This window comes from Hoplias malabaricus, chromosome Y, assembly GCF_029633855.1.
Source record: "Hoplias malabaricus isolate fHopMal1 chromosome Y, fHopMal1.hap1, whole genome shotgun sequence".
NCBI classification, from domain to species: domain Eukaryota; kingdom Metazoa; phylum Chordata; class Actinopteri; order Characiformes; family Erythrinidae; genus Hoplias; species Hoplias malabaricus.
Window position 1 is genome coordinate 83,096,200 of NC_089820.1, and position 23,149 is coordinate 83,119,348.

At 44.2% G+C, this 23,149-nt stretch overlaps 1 protein-coding gene across 1 annotated transcript; it reads right to left on the minus strand.

The window, feature by feature from the left end:
- Positions 1-3,689: 3,689 nt before the first annotated feature.
- LOC136678572 (mucin-22-like) lies at positions 3,690-22,527 on the minus strand. The gene is made up of 28 exons (XM_066656614.1): positions 22,458-22,527; positions 21,988-22,313; positions 21,330-21,555; positions 20,845-21,102; positions 20,214-20,471; positions 19,577-19,837; positions 18,945-19,202; positions 17,303-17,563; positions 15,643-15,906; positions 14,718-14,981; positions 14,291-14,554; positions 13,436-13,702; positions 12,874-13,137; positions 12,317-12,577; positions 11,927-12,187; positions 11,516-11,779; positions 10,931-11,191; positions 10,436-10,696; positions 10,025-10,288; positions 8,967-9,227; positions 8,465-8,725; positions 8,054-8,317; positions 6,615-6,875; positions 6,113-6,373; positions 5,702-5,965; positions 4,644-4,904; positions 4,142-4,402; positions 3,690-3,994 (listed from the first exon to the last, which is right to left on the minus strand). Exons 1-28 carry the CDS (start codon positions 22,525-22,527, stop codon positions 3,690-3,692), a joined length of 7,212 nt encoding a protein of 2,403 aa, XP_066512711.1.
- Positions 22,528-23,149: the final 622 nt, after the last annotated feature.

The window sequence follows — 23,149 nt, forward strand, 5'->3', positions numbered from 1 at the left end:
CTGCTTTGCCAGAGAACTGTTGCGCTGTTGCTGCTGCAGTTCACACTGGCTGAGACGTTTTGAGGTGCACAAGGAGCTGGACGACACACAAAACACAATTATTCACATGTATTTAAATAAAACAAAGCTAATTCATATGTATCTCAAGCAGTAAATCATGTCAGAACCAAAAAACTAAGAACAAAACTAAAGTTCTTGGATAAAGCAAATACTCCAAACTTCTACTCTTTTTTAAGGTACACATATAATGTACCAAAAGGTTGCATCTACAAAAGTGGAGCTGTGATCAATGTCCTGTTTCCAGATCTATGTCATACCTGTGCTGACTGGGGATCCTGTGCTGTAAACACTGCTGCAGTTCTGACCCAGTGCAGCCACTTTAACAGAATATGTCTGTCCACACGGCAGGTTAGTGACACTGCAGCTGGAGGTGGTGCTGTTGCAGATGTATGTGTGTCCATCTGAACTCTGCAGCAAGGCTGAATGTGAAACAGCGCCGACACCAGGAGTCCAGGAGACACTGGCTGTGCTGTTATGGCAGTCTATTGTGGTCTGGATTGCCTGTGCAGGGCAGGAGGCTGAGGATAAAGACAGGAAATCAGCATGTACAGTACATACATTTGTGAGCTAGTAGTGCTGTGCAATATTAGAGCAAATCAAAATCATGGTTAATTGGAACATTTTACTCCATTTATGATAAATAAAAATGTAATGTTTGTTTTTGTTTTTTGCCTCATATTTCACTGGCAAAGCTTGTAATGTAAATGTGCTCGAACATTTAGGCTGGGATATTTTTTCTAATGTTGCTGGGAGATGTCCGTTTCTTTATTTGAGCCGTGCACAGACTGGTGGTGTTAACTTTAGTTGCTGAAACTGTTTTTTGTCAGTGTTTACGTTTGACGTCTTTATGGTCAGAGTCATCTTCACTAAAATCAAAACACGACACGGCATTTTTCTTTGGTGCAATGTGCTTATGTTGCTCCGTTGGCCTCTACGTTTAGTTTCTCCTCCATGTTGCTTCCATTTGGCAGGTTGAATGGGGCAGAATCCCATGACTAGATGCATGGTAGTGTGGTTTTAAGGGGACAGTACATGAACACACATTGAAGCACATGTTAACAGAATTTATTAAAAAGAAAATATGTCTTGTGCTGTCCAAAGACATTCTGTTAGCTACTTTCAGAAAAAAGAACAGTGGTTGAATTCACGTCTCAGGGAGAGCATGTCCTAGTCTTTAATCTCCCAGTTTCATGTCATCATGTGATTATGAGAGACCTAGCTAGAAGGTGGAACTAGACAACATCAGAGAGAAATATGAATTTTAAAGTCAACTGTGCTCAAATACTGATGAGTTCAAATCTTTTTCTGTTGTACTGACCAGTGTGAGACTGCAGGGTGTTGCTGGCGGAGCTGGTGCACTGCCCTTGTGCTGCTGTCACACTGAAGGTATATGTTCGACCACAGTGGAGTCCCCACACTGTACATGAGAGCGTTTGTGTGCTGTTGCAGCTTAGTACTCCACCCTGACTGTCCACTGCAGACACATAGTACTGGTCTGGTCCACCTGACCCTGACCAAACCGCCAGAGCTGATCCAGAGCTACAGTCCAGACTTACACCACTTAGAGTGGGCACACAAGGAGCTGTAAAAGAGAGAGAGATGACAGTGAAGTATTAAGGAACAAGCAATGGTTTTCCCCTTTTCTCTTGAGAATAAGACCCACTGCATTAATTCATTGTTTACAGTGACTCTGATCCCAGTTCTCCATGTGATCCCTGTCCTCTCTTACCTGTCTGCAGATGGACAGGTGTGCTGGAGGCACTAGAGCAGTTGCTGTCCTTTGCCATCACTGTGATTGTGTAGTTCTGTCCACAGACCAGAGGTGGGAGGGAACAAGACGTGCTGGTGGAGGTACAGTTTGTTGTTTGCCCGTTGCTGCTGGTGGCCGTTACAAAGTAATATGTCGCCCCTTGGCTGCTTTGCCAGAGAACTGTTGCGCTGTTGCTGCTGCAGTTCACACTGGCTGAGACGTTTTGAGGTGCACAAGGAGCTGGACGACACACAAAACACAATTATTCACATGTATTTAAATAAAACAAAGCTAATTCATATGTATCTCAAGCAGTAAATCATGTCAGAACCAAAAAACTAAGAACAAAACTAAAGTTCTTGGATAAAGCAAATACTCCAAACTTCTACTCTTTTTTAAGGTACACATATAATGTACCAAAAGGTTGCATCTACAAAAGTGGAGCTGTGATCAATGTCCTGTTTCCAGATCTATGTCATACCTGTGCTGACTGGGGATCCTGTGCTGTAAACACTGCTGCAGTTCTGACCCAGTGCAGCCACTTTAACAGAATATGTCTGTCCACACGGCAGGTTAGTGACACTGCAGCTGGAGGTGGTGCTGTTGCAGATGTATGTGTGTCCATCTGAACTCTGCAGCAAGGCTGAATGTGAAACAGCGCCGACACCAGGAGTCCAGGAGACACTGGCTGTGCTGTTATGGCAGTCTATTGTGGTCTGGATTGCCTGTGCAGGGCAGGAGGCTGAGGATAAAGACAGGAAATCAGCATGTACAGTACATACATTTGTGAGCTAGTAGTGCTGTGCAATATTAGAGCAAATCAAAATCATGGTTAATTGGAACATTTTACTCCATTTATGATAAATAAAAATGTAATGTTTGTTTTTGTATTTTGCCTCATATTTCACTGGCAAAGCTTGTAATGTAAATGTGCTCGAACATTTAGGCTGGGATATTTTTTCTAATGTTGCTGGGAGATGTCCGTTTCTTTATTTGAGCCGTGCACAGACTGGTGGTGTTAACTTTAGTTGCTGAAACTGTTTTTTGTCAGTGTTTACGTTTGACGTCTTTATGGTCAGAGTCATCTTCACTAAAATCAAAACACGACACGGCATTTTTCTTTGGTGCAATGTGCTTATGTTGCTCCGTTGGCCTCTACGTTTAGTTTCTCCTCCATGTTGCTTCCATTTGGCAGGTTGAATGGGGCAGAATCCCATGACTAGATGCATGGTAGTGTGGTTTTAAGGGGACAGTACATGAACACACATTGAAGCACATGTTAACAGAATTTATTAAAAAAAAAATATGTCTTGTGCTGTCCAAAGACATTCTGTTAGCTACTTTCAGAAAAAAGAACAGTGGTTGAATTCACGTCTCAGGGAGAGCATGTCCTAGCCTTTAATCTCCCAGTTTCATGTCATCATGTGATTATGAGAGACCTAGCTAGAAGGTGGAACTAGACAACATCAGAGAGAAATATGAATTTTAAAGTCAACTGTGCTCAAATAGGGGCGGCACGGTGGCGCAGCAGGTAGTGTCGCAGTCACACAGCTCCAGGGGCCTGGAGGTTGTGGGTTCGATTCCCGCTCCGGGTGACTGTCTGTGAGGAGTTGGTGTGTTCTCCCCGTGTCCGCGTGGGTTTCCTCCGGGTGCTCCGGTTTCCTCCCACGGTCCAAAAACACACGTTGCAGGTGGATTGGCGACTTGAAAGTGGCCGTAGGTGTGAATGTGTGTGTGTCTGTGTTGCCCTGTGAAGGACTGGCGTCCCCTCCAGGGTGTATTCCCGCCTTGCGCCCGATGATTCCAGGTAGGCTCTGGACCCCCCGCGACCCTAAATTGGATAAGCGGTTACAGATAATGGATGGATGGATGGATGTGCTCAAATACTGATGAGTTCAAATCTGTTTCTGTTGTACTGACCAGTGTGAGACTGCAGGGTGTTGCTGGCGGAGCTGGTGCACTGCCCTTGTGCTGCTGTCACACTGAAGGTGTATGTTCGACCACAGTGGAGTCCCCACACTGTACATGAGAGCGTTTGTGTGTTGTTGCAGCTTAGTACTCCACCCTGACTGTCCACTGCAGACACATAGTACTGGTCTGGTCCACCTGACCCTGACCAAACCGCCAGAGCTGATCCAGAGCTACAGTCCAGACTTACACCACTTAGAGTGGGCACACAAGGAGCTGTAAAAGAGAGAGAGATGACAGTGAAGTATTAAGGAACAAGCAATGGTTTTCCCCTTTTCTCTTGAGAATAAGACCCACTGCATTAATTCATTGTTTACAGTGACTCTGATCCCAGTTCTCCATGTGATCCCTGTCCTCTCTTACCTGTCTGCAGATGGACAGGTGTGCTGGAGGCACTAGAGCAGTTGCTGTCCTTTGCCATCACTGTGATTGTGTAGTTCTGTCCACAGACCAGAGGTGGGAGGGAACAAGACGTGCTGGTGGAGGTACAGTTTGTTGTTTGCCCGTTGCTGCTGGTGGCCGTTACAAAGTAATATGTCGCCCCTTGGCTGCTTTGCCAGAGAACTGTTGCGCTGTTGCTGCTGCAGTTCACACTGGCTGAGACGTTTTGAGGTGCACAAGGAGCTGGACGACACACAAAACACAATTATTCACATGTATTTAAATAAAACAAAGCTAATTCATATGTATCTGAAGCAGTAAATCATGTCAGAACCAAAAAACTAAGAACAAAACTAAAGTTCTTGGATAAAGCAAATACTCCAAACTTCTACTCTTTTTTAAGGTACACATATAATGTACCAAAAGGTTGCATCTACAAAAGTGGAGCTGTGATCAATGTCCTGTTTCCTGATCTATGTCATACCTGTGCTGACTGGGGATCCTGTGCTGTTAACACTGCTGCAGTTCTGACCCAGTGCAGCCACTTTAACAGAATATGTCTGTCCACAGGGCAGGTTAGTGACACTGCAGCTGGAGGTGGTGCTGTTGCAGATGTATGTGTGTCCATCTGAACTCTGCAGCAAGGCTGAATGTGAAACAGCGCCGACACCAGGAGTCCAGGAGACAATGGCTGTGCTGTTATGGCAGTCTATTGTGGTCTGGATTGCCTGTGCAGGGCAGGGGGCTGAAGATAAAGACAGGAAATCAGTCTTGAGTAAATCAAAGTATAAATGTTGATTTATACATTTTATCTTCCTATGGGTGCCAGAGTGGATTAAGCCTATAACGGTACACTGAAATATTCAGTTAATTGATTTACTCAGTTGCGTGTATGTGTGTGTGTGTGTTATGGCTTTTTTTAGGAAATTATTTTTATACCGCTACAGTGATTCCTCATTTTTCGTGGGGGATCCGTTCCAAGACCACCAGCGAAGAATGAATTTCCGCAAAGTAGAGGAAAGATATTTTTTTTATGTATTTAACGAGTATTTGGACTTTTAAAACCCTCCCTGTTACTGTTAACAACCCACCCTTTGAATTAAACAGTCATTCTATAATGTTTTTCAGCTGGAACTACATGTGATATCCTCCCAGTTTCTTTAATAGAGTCATTCCTAAGCTGTGATTTAGCATCAGTAAATTTGTGAAACTTAATAAGATTTGAGGCGTATTTAAAAAACAACTGTATTACAGACACACACACACACACATATATATATATATACATAGACAGAGAGAGAGAGGAACAGAGACACAGAGAGTGAAAGAATACTGAAAAGAACGAGGAGATAATGAATACACTGGTGAACCCATGTATTGGGCAAACTTCAATATTCTCAGACTTTCATGAGTCATTAGTAAAAGTTGAACTGAACTAAGGCTAGAAATGTGAATATAAACTTCCTTGTCATTATATAATCAAATATTGACAACTGAAACTGAAATACTGAATGAATACAGAACTACTTCTGTTGTACTGACCAGTCTGAGACTGCAGGGTGTTGCTGGCTGAGCTGGTGCACTGCCCTTGTGCTGCTGTCACACTGAAAGTGTACGTTCGACCACAGTGGAGTCCCCACACTGTACATGAGAGCGTTTGTGTGTTGTTGCAGCTTAGTACTCCACCCTGACTGTCCACTGCCGACACATAGTTCTGGTCTGGTCCACCTGACCCTGACCAAACCGCCAGAGCTGATCCAGAGCTACAGTCCAGACTTACACCACTTAGAGTGGGCACACAAGGAGCTGTAAAAGAGAGAGAGATGACAGTGAAGTATTAAGGAACAAGCAATGGTTTTCCCCTTTTCTCTTGAGAATAAGACCCACTGCATTAATTCATTGTTTACAGTGACTCTGATCTCAGTTCTCCATGTGATCCCTGTCCTCTCTTACCTGTCTGCAGATGGACAGGTGTGCTGGAGGCACTAGTGCAGTTGCTGTCCTTTGCCATCACTGTGATTGTGTAGTTCTGTCCACAGACCAGAGGTGGGAGGGAACAAGACGTGCTGGTGGAGGTACAGTTTGTTGTTTGCCCGTTGCTGCTGGTGGCCGTTACAAAGTAATATATCGCCCCTTGGCTGCTTTGCCAGAGAACTGTTGCGCTGTTGCTGCTGCAGTTCACACTGGCTGAGACGTTTTGAGGTGCACAAGGAGCTGGACGACACACAAAACACAATTATTCACATGTATTTAAATAAAACAAAGCTAATTCATATGTATCTCAAGCAGTAAATCATGTCAGAACCAAAAAACTAAGAACAAAACTAAAGTTCTTGGATAAAGCAAATACTCCAAACTTCTACTCTTTTTTAAGGTACACATATAATGTACCAAAAGGTTGCATCTACAAAAGTGGAGCTGTGATCAATGTCCTGTTTCCAGATCTATGTCATACCTGTGCTGACTGGGGATCCTGTGCTGTAAACACTGCTGCAGTTCTGACCCAGTGCAGCCACTTTAACAGAATATGTCTGTCCACACGGCAGGTTAGTGACACTGCAGCTGGAGGTGGTGCTGTTGCAGATGTATGTGTGTCCATCTGAACTCTGCAGCAAGGCTGAATGTGAAACAGCGCCGACACCAGGAGTCCAGGAGACACTGGCTGTGCTGTTATGGCAGTCTATTGTGGTCTGGATTGCCTGTGCAGGGCAGGAGGCTGAGGATAAAGACAGGAAATCAGCATGTACAGTACATACATTTGTGAGCTAGTAGTGCTGTGCAATATTAGAGCAAATCAAAATCATGGTTAATTGGAACATTTTACTCCATTTATGATAAATAAAAATGTAATGTTTGTTTTTGTTTTTTGCCTCATATTTCACTGGCAAAGCTTGTAATGTAAATGTGCTCGAACATTTAGGCTGGGATATTTTTTCTAATGTTGCTGGGAGATGTCCGTTTCTTTATTTGAGCCGTGCACAGACTGGTGGTGTTAACTTTAGTTGCTAAAACTGTTTTTTGTCAGTGTTTACGTTTGACGTCTTTATGGTCAGAGTCATCTTCACTAAAATCAAAACACGACACGGCATTTTTCTTTGGTGCAATGTGCTTATGTTGCTCCGTTGGCCTCTACGTTTAGTTTCTCCTCCATGTTGCTTCCATTTGGCAGGTTGAATGGGGCAGAATCCCATGACTAGATGCATGGTAGTGTGGTTTTAAGGGGACAGTACATGAACACACATTGAAGCACATGTTAACAGAATTTATTAAAAAGAAAATATGTCTTGTGCTGTCCAAAGACATTCTGTTAGCTACTTTCAGAAAAAAGAACAGTGGTTGAATTCACGTCTCAGGGAGAGCATGTCCTAGTCTTTAATCTCCCAGTTTCATGTCATCATGTGATTATGAGAGACCTAGCTAGAAGGTGGAACTAGACAACATCAGAGAGAAATATGAATTTTAAAGTCAACTGTGCTCAAATAGGGGCGGCACGGTGGCGCAGCAGGTAGTGTCGCAGTCACACAGCTCCAGGGGCCTGGAGGTTGTGGGTTCGATTCCCGCTCCGGGTGACTGTCTGTGAGGAGTTGGTGTGTTCTCCCCGTGTCCGCGTGGGTTTCCTCCGGGTGCTCCGGTTTCCTCCCACGGTCCAAAAACACACGTTGCAGGTGGATTGGCGACTTGAAAGTGGCCGTAGGTGTGAATGTGTGTGTGTCTGTGTTGCCCCGTGAAGGACTGGCGTCCCCTCCAGGGTGTATTCCCGCCTTGCGCCCGATGATTCCAGGTAGGCTCTGGACCCCCCGCGACCCTAAATTGGATAAGCGGTTACAGATAATGGATGGATGGATGGATGTGCTCAAATAATGATGAGTTCAAATCTGTTTCTGTTGTACTGACCAGTGTGAGACTGCAGGGTGTTGCTGGCGGAGCTGGTGCACTGCCCTTGTGCTGCTGTCACACTGAAGGTGTATGTTCGACCACAGTGGAGTCCCCACACTGTACATGAGAGCGTTTGTGTGTTGTTGCAGCTTAGTACTCCACCCTGACTGTCCACTGCAGACACATAGTACTGGTCTGGTCCACCTGACCCTGACCAAACCGCCAGAGCTGATCCAGAGCTACAGTCCAGACTTACACCACTTAGAGTGGGCACACAAGGAGCTGTAAAAGAGAGAGAGATGACAGTGAAGTATTAAGGAACAAGCAATGGTTTTCCCCTTTTCTCTTGAGAATAAGACCCACTGCATTAATTCATTGTTTACAGTGACTCTGATCCCAGTTCTCCATGTGATCCCTGTCCTCTCTTACCTGTCTGCAGATGGACAGGTGTGCTGGAGGCACTAGTGCAGTTGCTGTCCTTTGCCATCACTGTGATTGTGTAGTTCTGTCCACAGACCAGAGGTGGGAGGGAACAAGACGTGCTGGTGGAGGTACAGTTTGTTGTTTGCCCGTTGCTGCTGGTGGCCGTTACAAAGTAATATGTCGCCCCTTGGCTGCTTTGCCAGAGAACTGTTGCGCTGTTGCTGCTGCAGTTCACACTGGCTGAGACGTTTTGAGGTGCACAAGGAGCTGGACGACACACAAAACACAATTATTCACATGTATTTAAATAAAACAAAGCTAATTCATATGTATCTGAAGCTGTAAATCATGTCAGAACCAAAAAACTAAGAACAAAACTAAAGTTCTTGGATAAAGCAAATACTCCAAACTTCTACTCTTTCTTAACGTACACATATAATGTACCAAAAGGTTGCATCTACAAAAGTGGAGCTGTGATCAATGTCCTGTTTCCTGATCTATGTCATACCTGTGCTGACTGGGGATCCTGTGCTGTTAACACTGCTGCAGTTCTGACCCAGTGCAGCTACTTTAACAGAATATGTCTGTCCACAGGGCAGGTTAGTGACACTGCAGCTGGAGGTGGTGCTGTTGCAGATGTATGTGTGTCCATCTGAACTCTGCAGCAAGGCTGAATGTGAAACAGCGCCGACACCAGGAGTCCAGGAGACACTGGCTGTGCTGTTATGGCAGTCTATTGTGGTCTGGATTGCCTGTGCAGGGCAGGGGGCTGAAGATAAAGACAGGAAATCAGTCTTGAGTAAATCAAAGCATAAATGTTGATTTATACATTTTATCTTCCTGTGGGTGCCAGAGTGGATTAAGCCTATAACGGTACACTGAAATATTCAGTTAATTGATTTACTCAGTTGCGTGTATGTGTGTGTGTGTGTTATGGCTTTTTTTAGGAAATTATTTTTATACCGCTACAGTGATTCCTCATTTTTCGTGGGGGATCCGTTCCAAGACCACCAGCGAAGAATGAATTTCCGCAAAGTAGAGGAAAGATATTTTTTTTATGTATTTAACGAGTATTTGGACTTTTAAACCCCTCCCTGTTACTGTTAACAACCCACCCTTTGAATTAAACAGTCATTCTATAATGTTTTTCAGCTGGAACTACATGTGATATCCTCCCAGTTTCTTTAATAGAGTCATTCCTAAGCTGTGATTTAGCATCAGTAAATTTGTGAAACTTAATAAGATTTGAGGCGTATTTAAAAAACAACTGTATTACAGACACACACACACACACATATATATATATATACATAGACAGAGAGAGAGAGGAACAGAGACACAGAGAGTGAAAGAATACTGAAAAGAACGAGGAGATAATGAATACACTGGTGAACCCATGTATTGGGCAAACTTCAATATTCTCAGACTTTCATGAGTCATTAGTAAAAGTTGAACTGAACTAAGGCTAGAAATGTGAATATAAACTTCCTTGTCATTATATAATCAAATATTGACAACTGAAACTGAAATACTGAATGAATACAGAACTACTTCTGTTGTACTGACCAGTCTGAGACTGCAGGGTGTTGCTGGCCGAGCTGGTGCACTGCCCTTGTGCTGCTGTCACACTGAAAGTGTACGTTCGACCACAGTGGAGTCCCCACACTGTACATGAGAGTGTTTGTGTGTTGTTGCAGCTTAGTACTCCACCCTGACTGTCCACTGCCGACACATAGTACTGGTCTGGTCCACCTGACCCTGACCAAACCACCAGAGCTGATCCAGAGCTACAGTCCAGACTTACACCACTTAGAGTGGGCACACAAGGAGCTGTAAAAGAGAGAGAGATGACAGTGAAGTATTAAGGAACATGCAATGGTTTTCCCCTTTACTCTTGAGAATAAGACCCACTGCATTAACTCATTGTTTACAGTGACTCTGATCCCAGTTCTCCATGTGATCCATGTCCTCTCTTACCTGTCTGCAGATGGACAGGTGTGCTGGAGGCACTAGTGCAGTTGCTGTCCTTTGCCATCACTGTGATTGTGTAGTTCTGTCCACAGACCAGAGGTGGGAGGGAACAAGACGTGCTGGTGGAGGTACAGTTTGTTGTTTGCCCGTTGCTGCTGGTGGCCGTTACAAAGTAATATGTCGCCCCTTGGCTGCTTTGCCAGAGAACTGTTGCACTGTTGCTGCTGCAGTTCACACTGGCTGAGACATTTTGAGGTGCACAAGGAGCTGGACGGCACACAAAACACAATTATTCACATACATTTACCTACAACAAAATCAATTCAAAGATCCCTGAAGGCACACTGTGAGTCAGAACCAAATCTTTCAGATTAAACAAAAGACCTATTATTCAACACACACCAAACTTCCAGTTTTTCAGTAAACCAGTGAAGTAGCAAAAGGCAGTGTCTCCTGGAGTGGAGCTGTGATCAGTGTCCTGCTTCCAGATCTATGTCATACCTGTCCTGACTGGGGATCCTGTGCTGTTAGCACCGCTGTAGTTTTGACCCGTAACAGCCACTGTAACAGAATATATCTGTCCACAGGGCAGGTTAGTGACACTGCAGCTGGAGGTGGTGCTGTTGCAGATGTATGTGTGTCCGTCTGAACTCTGCAGCAAGGCTGAATGTAAAAAAGCGCCATCACCAGGAGCCCAGGAGACACTGGCTGTGCTGTTATGGCAGTCTATTGTGGTCTGGATTGCCTGTGCAGGGCAGGAGGCTGAGGATAAAGACAGTGGAAATTAGCATGTACAGTACATGCATATTTTGAGCTAACATATCCGAGCTGGGCAGTTAGTGCTCTCCTCTAAACCTCTTGTGCTGTCCAAAGACATTGTTAGCTGTATTTAGAAAAAGAATGGTGGCATAGTTCATGTCACAGAGAGATCGTGCCCTAGTCTGTATCCTGTGAGCTTGGTTTTATTGCTGATTGGGGCAAACCTACAGAGTTGGTTGAAATGGCAAAAACTAGAGAGAAATAATGGATGAAAAATCAAATATGCCTAAATACTGATGAGTTTAAATCTGTTTCTGTTGTACTGACCAGTCTGAGACTGCAGGGTGTAGCTGGCGGACCTGGTGCACTGCCCTTGTGCTGCTGTCACACTGAAGGTGTATGTTCGACCACAGTGGAGTCCCCACACTGTACATGAGAGCGTTTGTGTACTGTTGCAGCTTAGCACTCCACCCTGACTGTCCACTGCAGAGACATAGTACTGGTCTGCTCCACCTGACCCTGACCAAACCACCAGAGCTGATCCAAAGCTTGATTCCAAACTTATACCATTTAGAGTGGGCACACAAGGAGCTGTAAAAGAGAAAGAGATGACAGTGAAGTATTAAGGAACAAGCAATGGTTTTCCCCTTTTCTCTTGAGAATATGACCCACTGCATTAATTCATTGTTTACAGTGACTCTGATCCCAATTCTCCATGTGATCCATGTCCTCTCTTACCTGTCTGAAGATGGACAGGTGTGCTGGAGGCACTAGTGCAGTTGCTGTCCTTTGCCATCACTGTGATTGTGTAGTTCTGTCCACAGACCAGAGGTGGGAGGGAACAAGACGTGCTGGTGGAGGTACAGTTTGTTGTTTGCCCGTTGCTGCTGGTGGCCGTTACAAAGTAATATGTCGCCCCTTGGCTGCTTTGCCAGAGAACTGTTGCGCTGTTGCTGCTGCAGTTCACAGTGGCTGAGACGTTTTGAGGTGCACAAGGAGCTGGACGGCACACAAAACACAATTATTCATAAATTATTAATTAGAACCAAAAATGTGAGAACAGCACAATCCACGTTTCCAGTTATTAATTAAACATCAGTGGCTTGTGCCTTCTGATCTATGTCATACCTGTGCTGACTGGGGATCCTGTGCTGTAAACACTGCTGCAGTTCTGACCCAGTGCAGCCACTGTAACAGAATATGTCTGTCCACAGGGCAGATTAGTGACACTGCAGCTGGAGGTGGTGCTGTTGCAGATGTATGTGTGTCCGTCTGAACTCTGCAGCAAGACTGAATGTGAAACAGCGCCGACACCAGGAGCCCAGGAGACACTGGCGGTGCTGTTATGGCAGTCTATTGTGGTCTGGATTGCCTGTGCAGGGCAGGAGGCTGAGGATAAAGACAGGAAATCAGCATGTAAACACATACATGTCAGCGGTTATATCTGAGCCGGGCAGTTAGTGCTCTCCTCTAAGTATGTTGTATTATCTAAAGACGTTGCTTTAGCTGAATTAAGAGGAATGACTATTGGCTGAATCACATGGCTCAGAGAGCTTAGAGCCATCATTTTGATTAGATGAGACCAATCTAGTGCAGGGGAATAGACAAAAAATGAGAGAAAATGAATAGAAAAAATGGTGTGCTCAAATACTGGAAGAGTATAAAGCTGTAGCTTGTATACTGACCTGTCTTTGTCTGCAGGGTGTTGCTGGCTGAGCTGGTGCACTGCCCTTGTGCTGCTGTCACACTGAAAGTGTACGTTCGACCACAGTGGAGTCCCCACACTGTACATGAGAGCGTTTGTGTGTTGTTGCAGCTTAGTACTCCACCCTGACTGTCCACTGCAGACACATAGTACTGGTCTGCTCCACCTGACCCTGACCAAACCGCCAGAGCTGATCCAGAGCTACAGTCCAGACTTACACCACTTAGAATGGGCACACAAGGAGCTGAAACAAAAAAGATTTCTGTCTATACTTTCTAAATCACTCTATTTAATAATACAGAGGTATACAGCAAATATTTATGTTTATTTAACAAACAGGTGCAGCTCCAATAAAGCTGCACAAACCATATTTACATAATACATAAACAAACCAGTTTAGTTATATTTAAGTAAAGAAAATCAATAATATATCAAAAAATAAAATAATAAAGAAACAGGCTGGATGTGTTAAGGGATGTTACACAATGTGTTAAATAATATAATATATTAGAATAGAATATACATATAATTGGCATTCTGACCTGTAAAAAAGGAGGACATGGCGGAAGGTACAGAGCAGTTGTTTTCAGTTGCTGTGACAGTGACATTGTACATAGCTCCACACGCTAGACCTGTGAGAGTACAGCTAGAGTTGGTGCTGTTGCATCCCACTATAGAGGACGATGTCATGATGTTGACTGCAGTAGCTCTGTAAATTGCTCCTATGAAACCCGGAGGGGTCCATGACAAGGTGGCAGTGTTGGTGGAGCAATTAACCACGGTATTGACTTTGCTTGGGGAGCAGGGGTCTAAAGAGAGATGTGAAGGCAGAGAAGTGAGAAAAACGAGAGATTAAAACTGTTTAAGAAATATAGTAGGAAAAGATTTGATGAAATCTCTGCAGCAACGATTTACACTATTTTTCCTCAATTAACTGAATGAGGTTTGTAAAAGTGAAAGTGTTCATAAAACACCTACAAAACACCTAGATAATACTGACATGCTTTACATAACCAATTACAAACCCTTATTCCAATAAACATCACTTGGCAAACGAGTTGCAATAGCCACTGTGAGGTCATGGGACAACTTTTATCTGACTTTAGATTTTCATGCATATACTAGAATTAAATTACTTTGTAGCCCAGGTTACGTAACCAATTATAATACGACATAAACTGCACTGTGATGCTGGGTGAACAAAATTAAGCCATGTTACCTACCATAGGATAGGTACAGAGCAAACTGTGTGAAAGAGAACTGACGGAAAGAGTAATTCAGAGTAATTTCACAAGCAAGGTCTGTGGAAGCCTGCATTCATCTGTGGACTCTCAAAAACAAGTGCATAGCGTTTAGAAGAGGGTTCAGTTAATACTTCAGGTGGTTTTTATTAGTACCTGTTCTGACTTGCGAGCTGATGCTGTAGGAACTATTGCAAGTGTCACCCATGGCAACCACGCTGACTTCATAGATCAGCCCACAGCTAAGGCCGGGGATGACACAAGACGTATCGGTGGAGCGACAACTAAGAAGATGCCCAGGGAATGTTACAGCTTCGGCGCGGTAGCTTAGTGCTCCACTGCTGGGTTTCCAGGACACGCTCAGGTTGCTTGATGGACAGGTCACTAGCTGGAACTTCACAGCCTGAGGAGCGCAGGGTGCTGAAGACAATGAAAACAGCAATTAAAAATAAGCCATTCATTAACTTCCAGTTCTGCTTAGTCCAGTTGCCCACAAACATTATTCAGAGTTAAGGGAGAGTATGTCACATACATGCTGTATTAATTCTTCTATAAATAAAACACACACTATTAGACCAGTCACCTGTTTTGAGACTGTATGGTAAGCTTCTTCCACCCACACATCCATTTCCATAGGCCGAGACGGACACGTTGTATACCTGACCACATGTCAGGCCAGTGATGTCACAAGACGTGCTGCTTGAGTTGCAGGTCAGTGTCAGTCCACTGCCAGCATCAGCTGATGCAACATAATACGCCACGTTTCCAGTAGAGGCAGACCAGGACACTGTGGTCATATTTGAGTCACATGTCTCTGTCACTGTTATTCCAGTGGGAGCACAGGGTGCTGAGAAGTGGTGGTGTAGAAAAGAGGATACTTGTTTAGATTCCTGAGTTTGACATTGCCATTTGATATAGATTATGGGTATTTTGGTAACAAACGATTCTAAAGCATTTCTATTATCTGTCCCTTCTTAGTTTTCCTGGTTGTTTATTTATTTATTCATTCATTCATTCATTGTTTGTAACCCTTATCCATTTCAGGGTCGCGGTGGGTTCTACAAGGTATCATTGAGCTCAAGGCAGGATCACACCCTGTAGAGGGCGCCAGTCTTTCCCAGGGCGATACACACTCACACATTCACTCACACACTCACACCTACGGACACTTTTGAGTCTCCAATCCACCTACCAACGTGTGTTTTTGGACTGTGAGAGGAAACAGGAGCAACCAGAGGAAACCCACATGGATTTTATTTTTTGTATCTGCTACTAATGTAATTATTTTACAAACACAAAACCTCTCTATTATTCTGTTCTTGTTTATAAATCTGAAAACAATATCCGTGCTGCGGATGAGATCAAAAGTTAACATATATTTGCTGAAAAATAATATCTATAATGTAAAGAGCAATGATAGATTACTTAGCTTTGCTGTTCTATGAACTATGCTGTAGTGTTAAGTGTTAATTAACTATAATTATATACTATAATAACTGTATAAATACCTGTCTCTATGACGGCTACAACACCAGAGGGGGTGGAGCAGTTCTGGTTGTTTCCTGTCACAGTGACTTTGTAGAGTTGACCACATGGCAGGGTGCTGGTGCTACAGGAAGACCCATTAGAAATGCAACTGAACTGCTGTTGGTTCTGGATGGACTGAAGCATTACATTTGAAAGTTGTGTCCCACTGCCGAGTGTCCAGGAGACAAATGCAACACTGGAGCTGCAGACCAGTGAGGCTTGGAGGTTGGTGTTGGGGCAAGGTGCTAGAATTTTGTAATACATAATAGTCTGTTAATATATTAATTTATACGTAACTCAGAAACTAAATTTCAGTTTACTTCCTAAAAATATGAGGAAAATATGAGGACCTTTTTGGCTACAATTAAATGGTGATCCCAAACAATGTCACTTTTCAGTCCTATTGTGATATGAACATTTTCCAGCTTCCAGTAATAAACTAGGGCTTATGTAATGTCAGTCTCCTGGAAGAACATTTGCACAATAATGTTTTGTAATGCCAGTAATATTTAAATCAGAAATATTTCTAACAACTTAAACTAAGGCCCTGTCTGCACTTTTTAAAGTCCTCACACTGTCAGAAAAACTCTCACTGTGGTGGTACCCTCAAGGGTACATAGTCATTCATTCATTCATTGTCTGTAACCCTTATCCAGTTGAGGGCGGCGGTGGGTCCAGGGCCTACCTGGAATCACTGGGCGCAAGGCAGTAACACACCCTCAACGGGAGCACACCACACTCCTCACAGACAGCCACCCAGAGGAAACCCACGCAGACACAGGGGGAACACACCACACTCCTCACAGACAGTCACCCGGAGGAAACCCACGCAGACACAGGGAGAACACACCACACTCCTCACAGACAGTCACCCGGAGGAAACCCACGCATACACAGGGGGAACACAACACACTCCTCACAGACAGTCACCCGGAGGAAACCCACGCAGACACAGGGAGAACACACCACACTCCTCACAGACAGTCACCCAGAGGAAACCCACGCAGACACAGGGAGAACACACCACACTCCTCACAGACAGTCACCCGGAGGAAACCCACGCAGACACAGAGAGAACACACCACACTCCTCACAGACAGTCACCCGGAGGAACCCCATGCAGACACAGAGAGAAAACACCACACTCCTCACAGACAGTCACCCGGAGGAAACCCACGCAGACACAGAGAGAACACACCACACTCCTCACAGACAGTCACCCGGAGGAAACCCACGCAGACAGAGAGAACACACCACACTACTCACAGTCACCCGGAGGAAACCCACGCAGACACAGGGAGAACACACCACACTCCTCACAGACAGTCACCTGGAGGAAACCCACGCAGACACAGAGAGAACACATCACACTCCTCACAGACAGTCACCCGGAGCGGGACGCGAACCCACAACCTCCAGGTCCCTGAAGCTGTGGCAGAGACACTATCTGCACCATGCCACACAGACTGGATTGGATTATAATTTATTATATTATTATCCTACTTCGTCAATCACTAGCTACCATTATAGGACGGGATGCTGAAGTTTACTGACCACAAGTTCCATGAAGTTCCATGAGTGACACTACTTTTTAAAGTAAGAGACAATTAGGCTGTATGTCCCATAGTCTGAGACTGGTACCTGCGCTGAAGGTGATGGTTTGGCTGGCAGGACTGGAGCAGTTGTTGCTCTGAGCTGTGACACTGATGCTGTAATCCTGACCACACTGAAGGCTAGGGATAGAGCACTGTGGATTTGTGCTGCTGCAGGACGTGTTGTATCCAGAGCTGCCCACAGCATTCACCAAATATGAGGTCCCACCAAGCGATGCATTCCAGGAAATGGTGGCAGAGTTGGAGGTACAGTTTAAACTGGCTAAGGTATGAGTGGGGGAGCAAGGAGCTAAAGGGGTAGAATTGAGGGGAAAAAAGAGAGATGAGAAGAAAAAGAAACATAAGGAGAGAAAATGTCTTGTAATTTATTTTTAAAAAACATTTTTGGCAAAATGACCTCTGTATTGTCTGAGGTGTAGGTGTGAAAAGAGCTTGATTTTATGAACTTTGAGTACACTTTTGTATTTCCACAATTACAGACTGTAATCTGTAGCTCTGCATACTTTCTCACCCTGTTCCTCAGCTCTCAGGACCCCCACAGAGCAGGTGTGACACTGACGTGGTGGTGGTGTGTTAGTGTGTGTTGTGCTGGTGTAGAGTGGATCAGACACAGCAGTGCTGCTGGAGTTTTTAAACTCCCTCAGTGTCTGGACTGAGAACAGTCCACCGACCGAAAACATCCAGCCGACAGCGTCCTGTGTCACTGATGAAGGACTAGAGGACGAGCGACACAAACTGTGCAGCGACAGATGAGCTACTGTCTCTGACTCTACATCTACAAGGTGGACCAACGAGGGAGGAGTGTCTCACAGAGTGGACAGAGAGTGGACACAGGGTTTAAAAACTCCAGCAGCACTGCTGTTTCTGAAGGATAAGAAAGTATGCAGAGAAACAGGTGGACTACAATCTGTAAAAGTGCTCCTATATGGTCAGTGGTGCTAAAAAATATGGAAAATGAATGGAGATAAAAGGTAGGTGCTCCTGATCTAGTAATAGTTCAATGTATATTCAGTTTAATAACTTTAATTTGACATATGTATAATTTGTTTTATCTAATACACCATGCCCCTTGCCTCTTTTTAGGATTAATTACACCAGTTTCTTTCTGACCACTATTTATCCATCAACTGAGCACACTTCTCAGCTAGAGTTTGTCTAAACTGGGATTGATATCTGGTGTATGGACCCACTTCTTGTGTCTGTGAGGTACCTGTGATCAGCGGCTCACACAAAGTTCTATAAACTGTTTAGATTAGACACAATATAATAAATGGTTATCTAAGAATCAGTGTTACACCTTAAAAACTAGAATTTACTTTAAAGTCGTATACATTTTTTAGTGTTCAAACTAATCCCAATGATTCAGCACATCAGATAGTTATCACAATAAATCAGGCCTGACAGAGGCAGGGTCTAAACCAAAACATGCAGAACTGCCTTCCTTCAAGATTTGAAATCATAGTTTAAACCCTTTATATTTTGGCAAAATGTTACTGATTGAAAGTTGCAGAGAAACCATGTGCCCAGTTATTAAAGTAAACTGTAGGCATTTGCAATAAATTAGAGGTATGTATCACCTCAAATAAATATGACTTCTTGTTCCTAATGTTCTTCTTATCCCACTTTCCCAAACATTTCCCTCATAAAAAAGTCAGTGTCCTGTTTCTCACCAGAATGGAACTGAAGGCTGGTGGACTGTGAGCTGTTACAGGTATCTGTAGATCCTAACACCACGGCTGTGTAGATCTGCCCACAGTCCAACATGACCACACAGGAACTGGCATTTGTTGAACATGAAGTGCTATGCCCATTTCCTGCCATCAGCTGGGCAGTGTAGAGCATCGCACCAGCAGCACTGCTCCAGGAAATGTGACCAGTGTTTGTGTTGCAGTCCACAGCGGCTGATATATTTGCAGGGGGACATGGAGCTGTGGAAAGAAGATACAGAGGAAAGTAAAAGACTCATTCTCATTAATAACATAACACATCAAGTGTGTCTAATATCATCTACAAAGGGCTGGTTTAGCTGCAGGCTTTCACTCCTCTTCCCCTAGTTTATTACATTTGTCTCAGGATTGAACAACTCATCAGGTTTTCTCCTGCTTTGTTCAAATCCTGCAGCTACACGTGCACTGGCAGATAAACTTGGACAGTCCTGATGCACGTGATGCAGTTATTAAAGTGTGGAATTCCATTCTGTAGCAGTAACAAATATTGTCTAAACCTATTGAAATCTACAAAGTAAGAATAATTGCTTTAAACGCTGATAGGAGAGAAGTTACATTGTGTTTCCCTCTTTCACCTGTTCTTATCACCACCGCGATGCTGGGGTCACTTGTACAACCCTGTTTCACAGCCGCTACAGTCACTGAGTAGGATTCCCCACAGTGGAAGTCAGTGAAAACGCAGCTGGTGGAGGAGGAGTTACAGGTGTGTTTGTGTCCATCTGGGGCCGTTGCTGTGGCGACATAGGACTCAGCCCCTACAGAGGGCAGCCAGGAGGCAGTGCCTAGATTGCTCTGACACTGCAAAGCCACAGAGAGGTTAGTGGGAGCACAAGGACCTGCAGAGAGACAAGGACACACAAGTAAGAGATTTTTTTGTTACTGTATATACCATACTGTCTATGGTCAGAGACACACAGAACCACATTACACTTGCAGTGTGAACGATTAAAAATCTCAGTGCATCTCTGACAGCAATAAGGACCGCCCACATCAACCATGTCACTGTCCCCAGGGAAAATACGGCATGACAACATGATTTAAAGATCTCAAACATCTCCTATGGGAACAGGAGCCAGGATTGCTGTGCATTTTGGCAGTCATTTGTTATCATTTTTTAAATTTCTATGTGTGTGTGTATCTGTGTTATATTGATACACTTCTACACTTGTTAAAGATGTGTATTTTCATCTGTGTGACAGGTGTGAGCTGTACCTGTGTCAAAGCTAAGTGCTGCGCTGCTGACTCCTGAGTAGATTGTATACGGTGTCACAGTGATGTTGTAGGTTTGCCCACAATGCATCTGGCTGAGCTGGCAGCTGCTGGTGCTGGAGTTACACTGTTTAACATCTCCATCTCTCCCCAGTGCCATCACACTATAAAGATTCACGTTTAAAATGGGAGCCCACATCACTACTGCACTTCTGTTAGCACACTGCCATGAGGCGCTCACGTTCCCCGAGGCACAGGGCACTGCGGAAAAGACCACAGGGATTTAAATATTACATATTTTTACTAAATAAATCATATTCAAATATTATTACATTCAATCTTACTAAAATTCAACACTGTTTTATAGATGTGGCTATATTAGTTTTTAAGTATGATGCCTCTATTTTTCCGAAACCTAACCAACTGCTTTAATATTTGATTTTTGTATTAAGCAGTTTTAAAATTGTGAACTTATTGTGTACATTGTGAACATGCCCATAAAATATTCTGATTCACCAATACATTTCAGTTATTATATCATTTTTACACGTATCTACCAAAACATGTTGTACACCCCACACACAATAAAACCTATCCAGAAACCAGGCTGGATCTTCATGTGTGGCTGGAATACCTGTCTGGAATCCAGCTGACTGACTCCAGCTGCTGTTGCAGTGATTAGAAACTGCTTTCACGGTGATGTTGTAGGTCAGGCCGCATGTCAGCTTGGTAAAGGTGCAGTTTGTTCCTGTGGTGCTGCAGGAGGTACTGGACCCATTTTCCTGCAGCAGGGCAACAAACGAGACGCTCCCATCGTTGTCACTCCAGCCGACAAGAGCAGTGTTGGATATGACATCATAGTTGGTGTTCACCATAGAAGGAGGGCAAGGTACTAGGGGGAAATAACAAATATTCATCGATGTTAGTTACATACAACATTACCATTCACCAGTACATTGTAGAAGTATTCACTGGCCCCTGATATATTTGCAGGGGGACATGGAGCTTTGGAAAGAATATACAGTGGAAATACACACAATCACATATCACTGCTGTTCCAAACTGGGAACTGGGATTGGTATCTGGTGTATGGACCCACTTCACGTGTCTGTGAGGTACCTGTGATCAGCTGCACGGTGCTGCTCACTTTGCTCACACACTGGTCGTTGTGGCCGATGACAGAGATGTTGTACGTGCGGCCGCAGCTCAAGCCGCTGAGAACACAGCTGGTGTTGCTGGAGCTGCAAGTGACATTTCCACCCAGTGATGTATCCAGAGCAGTCACAATGTAGCTCTGAGCAGTTCCATAAGCCCCCCACTGCACTGTGGCAGAGTTAGAGCTGCACTGCAGATTCACAGAGACGTTCTCTGGCTTACAGGGAGCTGAAGAAAGGGGTTGTGTGTCAAGTTTGAGAAAAAAACCCAGTAAATTCAGGTTTACTGTCCAGTTTATTTAAAATAATAGAAATAATTTAATATTCAGAAAATTTGCCAGAAAACAGCTAAACTACATCACTCTATTTAATCAAAGCTTTATAATTTATTAATCCATAGTGAAAACTAGAACGAAAAAACAAAACCAAGCAAAAATGTAGAAAATCCTTTTTGCTTCTCGTGCCTCAACCCTGGGCTCTCATACTGATCTGTGCTGTGGGTCAATATCATTTAAAGAAACTGCTTCTCAAACTAGTCATTCTGAACAGAACTGTTTAGACAGGGTGAGAATGCTGCTGTGTTACTTGATCCTTGTGGTATTTTGATCACAGCCTTCTCTGACCTGATTGGATAAGGTCTGAATCTGCTCTGTCTTGAATTGGCCCAGGAATTCATGCCTCTTACCTGATTGGATGTGGCTGGCTGAGGTCTGTGTGACACTACAGTTGTTTGAGGAGCTGGCCACAGTGATGTTGTAGGTCTGGCCACATCGCAGTCCCAGGATGGAGCAGGAAAAAGAGGAGGACACGTTGCAGGAAGCGTGAAGACCGCTGCTGCTGGTCGCCAAAGCCGTGTACAGATCAGAGCCAGATGTGCCCTGCCACTGCACTGTGAGCTGATCGGTATCACAATCCAGGGCTGCAGTTACATTCTGTACCAGACAGGGGGCTATAGACAGAAAAGAAAGACTAAGATTAAAGCAAGATTTGAACTACAATGTAAACTAATACTGTACAATTTACAGCAACTTGCTCCCAGTGAAGTGAGAGTAAGTGTCACCAGTGACTTTTTTAAATTAAATCCTGCAGCTACACGTGCACTGGCAGATAAACTTGGACAGTCCTGATGCACGTGATGCAGTTATTAAATTGTGGAATTCCATTCTGTAGCAGTAACAAATATTGTCTAAACCTATTGAAATCTACAAAGTAAGAATAATTGCTTTAAACGCTGATAGGAGAAAAGGTACATTGTGTTTCCCTCTTTCACCTGTTCTTATCACCACCGCGATGCTGGGGTCACTTGTACAACCCTGTTTCACAGCCGCTACAGTCACTGAGTAGGATTCCCCACAGTGGAAGTCAGTGAAAACGCAGCTGGTGGAGGAGGAGCTACAGGTGTGTGTGTGTCCATCTGGGGCCGTTGCTGTGGCGACATAGGACTCAGCCCCTACAGAGGGCAGCCAGGAGGCAGTGCCTAGATTGCTCTGACACTGCAAAGCCACAGAGAGGTTAGTGGGAGCACAAGGACCTGCAGAGAGACAAGGACACACAAGTAAGAGATTTTTTTGTTACTGTATATACCATACTGTCTATTGTCAGAGACACACAGAACCACATTACACTTGCAGTGTGAACGATTAAAAATCTCAGTGCATCTCTGACAGCAATAAGGACCGCCCACATCAACCATGTCACTGTCCCCAGGGAAAATACGGCATGACAACATGATTTAAAGATCTCAAACATCTCCTATGGGAACAGGAGCCAGGATTGCTGTGCATT

Coding starts and splice junctions, on each gene's coding strand:
- LOC136678572 (XM_066656614.1), bottom strand. CDS start 22,527: ATGGAATTCCACAATTTAATAACTGCATCACGTGCATCAGGACTGTCC. Junction 13,703..14,290: donor CAGCTCGCAAGTCAGAACAG/GTACTAATAAAA, acceptor ATCTCTCTTTAG/ACCCCTGCTCCCCAAGCAAA. Junction 8,726..8,966: donor AGGATCCCCAGTCAGCACAG/GTATGACATAGA, acceptor TGTGTCGTCCAG/CTCCTTGTGCACCTCAAAAC.